At 43.7% G+C, this 5,112-nt stretch overlaps 1 protein-coding gene across 1 annotated transcript in view; it reads left to right on the plus strand.

The window, feature by feature from the left end:
• Positions 1-3,724, plus strand: part of LOC112465134 (integrator complex subunit 3 homolog) — a 10,208-nt gene extending 6,484 nt beyond the window's left edge. The window contains exons 6-9 of the mRNA XM_025032537.1: positions 1,375-1,623; positions 1,996-2,594; positions 2,680-3,241; positions 3,346-3,724. Of these exons, the coding sequence (XP_024888305.1) occupies positions 1,375-1,623; positions 1,996-2,594; positions 2,680-3,241; positions 3,346-3,564 (1,629 nt within the window). The 3' untranslated portion in view covers positions 3,565-3,724. The remainder of the gene's footprint in view (positions 1-1,374; positions 1,624-1,995; positions 2,595-2,679; positions 3,242-3,345) is intronic.
• Positions 3,725-5,112: the final 1,388 nt, after the last annotated feature.

Raw genomic sequence — 5,112 nt, forward strand, 5'->3', positions numbered from 1 at the left:
AAGTCGAGACGAGCAAATTTTGGGATTTTTTTTATCATTTTCGTTACACCAAGAGTCATTCTCGACTGTAATAGAATAATTTAACTCGGTCACGTTTCATGAATTAATCGATCTCGCGCATCTTACATTTTTCGTCGCAACTTTCCGAGTAAGAAAGCCTCGAAGAAGGTAACTCCGCGCGCGCGCGACGAACCCACGATTTTCCAAACTTCTCGCGACGATGATCCACGAGTTTTCAACTGCGTCGCAACAATTTTCCCGTCCCTTCACACAGCCCGTGATTGTCGGGACCGCGAAAGTTTTCCCGGCGCGCCTCATTTACAACCTTCCGACGTGCTTATTAATAACGCGTGGCGAACGGAGGACGAAGTTCACGACTCCGTCGTGCGCCCCGCGGTAATTGCACAAAGCCCCGTGCCCCGCGCCAACGTGCGCAAAAGCGGCAAAACGTAATCCACCATGAAGACGCGCTTTCCGTTACTCGCTCCGCTGTCCGCCGGGTGATTAACCGCTGAAAAAAATTCCTAGGGCGAAAAAGTCGCGCGGTACGGAGCGGCTTTTCTCCCGAGGACCTCTCGCAGGTGCGAGCGTTATAAAGGAAATATCAACCCCCTCGCTTCGTGGTCTCCGCGTGGCGTTCCTTCCGCCGGTTCACTCGTTTTGTCAAACAAAACGGCTCGCGTCGAGTCCACACAAGCGACTTATTTTACATTGCAAAGGAGCCCACGATGCGAAACGACACGTGTCGATGAATCGCTCGTGATTGAAGTGGCTTAAAACCACGAAAGCGAGTTAACGAGAGGCTCACAAGATTTCTTCGTCATTTGTATATCGAATTTCGTTGAGTCAAATCGCGCGTCAAAAATCGATCCTGAAATTTCGGAGCTTCTCCGTGAATGTTTCGCGCGGGCAGGACACGCATATCCTTGTCACCCCATTGCGCCCCACGTTGCCCCACGTGCAGCCGTCTCTGCCGCGGGTTCGCACTACTTTTCCACCGTACCCCACCCGAGCGCGCCGTGTGTACGGGCTGGTGGGCGCTGATTGGTGAACAACGATCGCCGGGCGCGCTGACGGGGGCATCGTGACACGAAGCGGGAGCCTCTCGGCGACTGGGCGCATCTATCAATGCGCAATCGCATCGGAGCTGTAGACGGAGTCGGGGAGGTCTGCCGAGACGAGGAATAAACACGGTGGCTGGTCCGCGCACGACGGCACAGGCGATCGGCGAGGAGTGGGCGGCGGAGGGAGCGAGCGAGCGAGCGAGAAAGAGAGAGAGAGAGAGAAAGAGAGGGAGACGTAGTGGGAGAAAGCGAGAGAGAGAGAGGGAGAGCGAGAGAGCGAGCGCGACGGGAGAGAGAAAGAGATAGGTAGAGAGAGAGAGAAAGAGACACGGAGTGCGAGATAGAGAACGAACGAGTAGGCCAGCGAGACGATCACGATGCACGGAGGCGAGCACAAGCGGCCAGGGGCACAGGGCTGAGGGCTGAGGGCTCGACGGGGCCGCGAATTACGTTCACGGGCCGGCCGCGGCGCAGCCAGCGAGCGATGGAGCAGCCGAAGACCCCGGCGTCCCGGCTATTCAACACGAGCTGCATCGAGAACAAGGACGAGCTGGAAGAGGTAACATAAATATTTGAAATAGTCACTGGGCACGTATCGAGGTGCGAGGCCCTCCGCCATTGTTGCGACAGTCGCGCACGTTGGCGAGCGCGCGGCGCCACATGCGTCTACGCGCGTTTCCGCGCGGAATTCGAACCGCGCGAAGACTCGCCGGATCTCACGCGGATCGTCCTTGCCCTTTTTGCTCCCTCCCGTGCCCTTTTTCTCCCTCGATCGCGATACATATTTTCTCCTTGATTGTTTCGCGTGAAATGTCCACCTGGTGCTCGCAAAGATAACACTTGTTTCTCAAAGCCAAATAGAAATTTATGTGACTCCCTTGAAGTATTTTTATTTTTTTCTTTAGGATCGTACAATGTGATTTGTTTTCAGAAATTGGAGAGATGCCACTCGACGTTGCAAAATCTGACGACGGGACTGTCGGAGAAGGAGATCCACGACACGTTAAACAATGCTGTGTGCAAGGACAAGACGCACGAGGAGGTCTCCCTAGGTTTACTAGTGGTGATCTTGACAGATCCGCAGAATGCCGCAAAAAGTTACAGAGACTTGACACTGATCACACGAGATGGCTTAGCCATTGTGCTGCTTCATCTCAATCAATTAGTACTAGATAAATATTTGAGATTAAATGACGTCACCAGGAGCCAGTTACTGTGGTTGCTAAGGGAAATGATACGGACTAGTGTGACTAATGTGGATAATCTTTGTTTGAGTTTGTTGAGGCATGCGGCGGGCGGGGATATTTCCCCGAGGAACTTATTCCTAGTTGACGCCCTCTTAGACATTTTTCAAGAAAATCGACCGTGGTTGGACAAATTTCCTTTTTTAGTAGCATCAATTGTGTACATGTATTTACGATTAATAGAAGACCACAATGCACCTCATTTGGCTGGTTTACGGCAAAAGGAAGTGACCTTCACCGTAGCTCTGATAAGGGAACGAATGGCAGACTGCCTGGCCATTGGAAGGTATACATATTCGCGCGATTAGAAAGCTTCAGACAATAAAGCTTTAGACGTCGGAAAAACTAATGCGATCGATTGTATTTTTCAGAGATTTGGTTCGTTTACTGCAGAACGTTGCGAGAATACCGGAATTTGAAGCACTCTGGAAGGATATACTACTCAATCCAAAAAACCTCTGCCCAAATTTTAATGGTGTCCTTCAGCTGTTGCAAACCAGAACCTCCAGAAGGTTTCTACAGTCGCGTTTGACGCCAGAAATGGAGAGAAAACTCGTGTTCCTGACGAGCAACGTCCGTTTCGGCAATCACAAGCGATATCAGGAATGGTTTCAGAGTAAATACTTGGCAACACCCGAATCTCAGTCGTTAAGGTGCGATCTTATTCGCTTCATCGTTGGAGTCATACACCCTACGAACGAACTGCTGTGCTCCGACATTATTCCGCGATGGGCAGTAATAGGCTGGTTATTCACAACGTGCACTTCCACCGTGGCTGCCAGCAACGCAAAGCTGGCTCTGTTCTACGATTGGCTGTTCTTCGAACCTGACAAAGATAACATTATGAACATTGAGCCAGCGATTCTTGTTATGCACAATTCGATGAGGTCTCATCCTCCTGTCACTGCCACACTTCTAGACTTTTTATGCAGAGTAAGTTGCACTCGTATCCTAATCACACCATAAACTTTTTCGTTATGAAATTCTTTCTACAAAGATTCTACAAATTTCTATAAATTTCTATACCTTGTTCACAGATAATACCAAACTTTTATCCCGCGCTAACGGACAAAGTGAGAAATGGCATATTTTCATCGTTGCGACAAATTTTGGAAAAACGCGTTTTGCCTAGCCTGTATCCGTTGTTTGATAGCCCGAAGCTAGATCGAGAATTGAGAAGCAAGATACGGGAAACTTTTCAAGAATTTTGTCTGCCTCCAAACATAGATCCTGGTAATATTATTATTAATGTATAGACAGTACTTGTAGTCCGATCTTATATTGCAACTAGAAAGGACGTATGATAGAAGGGACAATAAATCGATCTTATATTCATGATCATCTTAAATCTAGTCGTTACGGCCTTAAGGCCGGTATTCATAGTCATATCTTATATTTAAGGTACAATCTTAAGATGTTATGAACCAATCACAGAGTCGTCTAGCATCTTAAGACATTACTTAAGACGGTCTTGAAATAAGATCCGACTATGAATACCGGCCCTAATAAGACTTTAATCAAATAAAAAAATAACCGTACAGAAATCGTACTTAAGATCGTGCTTAAGATGATCTTGAATATAAGATCGGACTATAAATACTGGCCTATACAAACCTTGGTATGCAACGCAACATTCATGCTTATACAATCACTCATGCAGTAACACTTTATTATGTTATCATGAAAAAGTATTTCAGATCGATGAAATTTTTGGGTAAACGTAATTTTTCTCTAACATCTTTCTCGATCAAAATTAATGCAAGTTGGATGTGTGATATGTCTAACAAGATTGTCCACGATGCTAAAGGTAGATTTAAATACTCAAAGAAATTACTAAAACTCGTATCGTGGACAAAACTCGAACATAAATTTTAGACAAAAAAATCTCGAAATTTGTATCTTTAGATCTGTTTGTATTGATTGCATGTTTTACGCTTAGATTTTTTGCTTTCTTTCTATTCAATGCCTGAATATATATTTATCTCGTTTTAAGTGTAAAAATGTTTTCAAATTACATGTAACATGTAATAAATCTATAATTTTATATCACATACTAAGTTTATATCGATTTTATTTTTTATTTACAAGGTAACGTTTGAAATTATCCCACTTATTTTAATGGGCTTTGGATATGTTGTAGAGTAGTGTGAAGTCAAAGTAGTAAAAAATAACACATTTTTTTTATCTAAGCATGTTTAGAGGTTTAGATGTTGGAACAACTTCGAAAGAAATGATACAGCTGGAAATGTTCAGCTATGAGTGAAAATATAAATATGTAAACACAAATTAACAAAAAGTTAGTAATTGTCACAGAAAGGAGGAAAATGAAAATGAATAAGTAATAATAATTAGCTTAATAGCGCGCACGTAGCGCGCGCTTGTTTTGTGTGTTTTAGTATAGTAACATTTTTAATAGTATATTAAATTTAATAATATATATAACAATTTAATAGTTTAATTTTGATAATACTGTAACATAACGCAGGCCAAAATTGGCTCGATTAAAAGAAAATTTAAATTTTCCGCCATATATACTGTATATACTGTAGCATTTCTGGATGAAAACTTATTGGAAACGGGATACTTATTATGGAACTTTTTAGAATGGATTTCTATCGAAATTGCTAATAGTTTTTCCCTTTGTGTTTTCTAGAGAAAATAATTTCGATCGGAATCCATTCCGAGAAGTTCCCATAATACATGGCCAGGTTTGAAACCCATAAGATTTCTATTCTCAATGTTAGAAGTTGGTCAGAGTTAAAATAATATTCATCGAAAGTGAAAAATTTATTAATCCTTTCAGT

This window comes from Temnothorax curvispinosus, unplaced genomic scaffold (genome assembly GCF_003070985.1).
Source record: "Temnothorax curvispinosus isolate PA1 unplaced genomic scaffold, ASM307098v1 QBEX01014909.1, whole genome shotgun sequence".
Taxonomy (NCBI): domain Eukaryota; kingdom Metazoa; phylum Arthropoda; class Insecta; order Hymenoptera; family Formicidae; genus Temnothorax; species Temnothorax curvispinosus.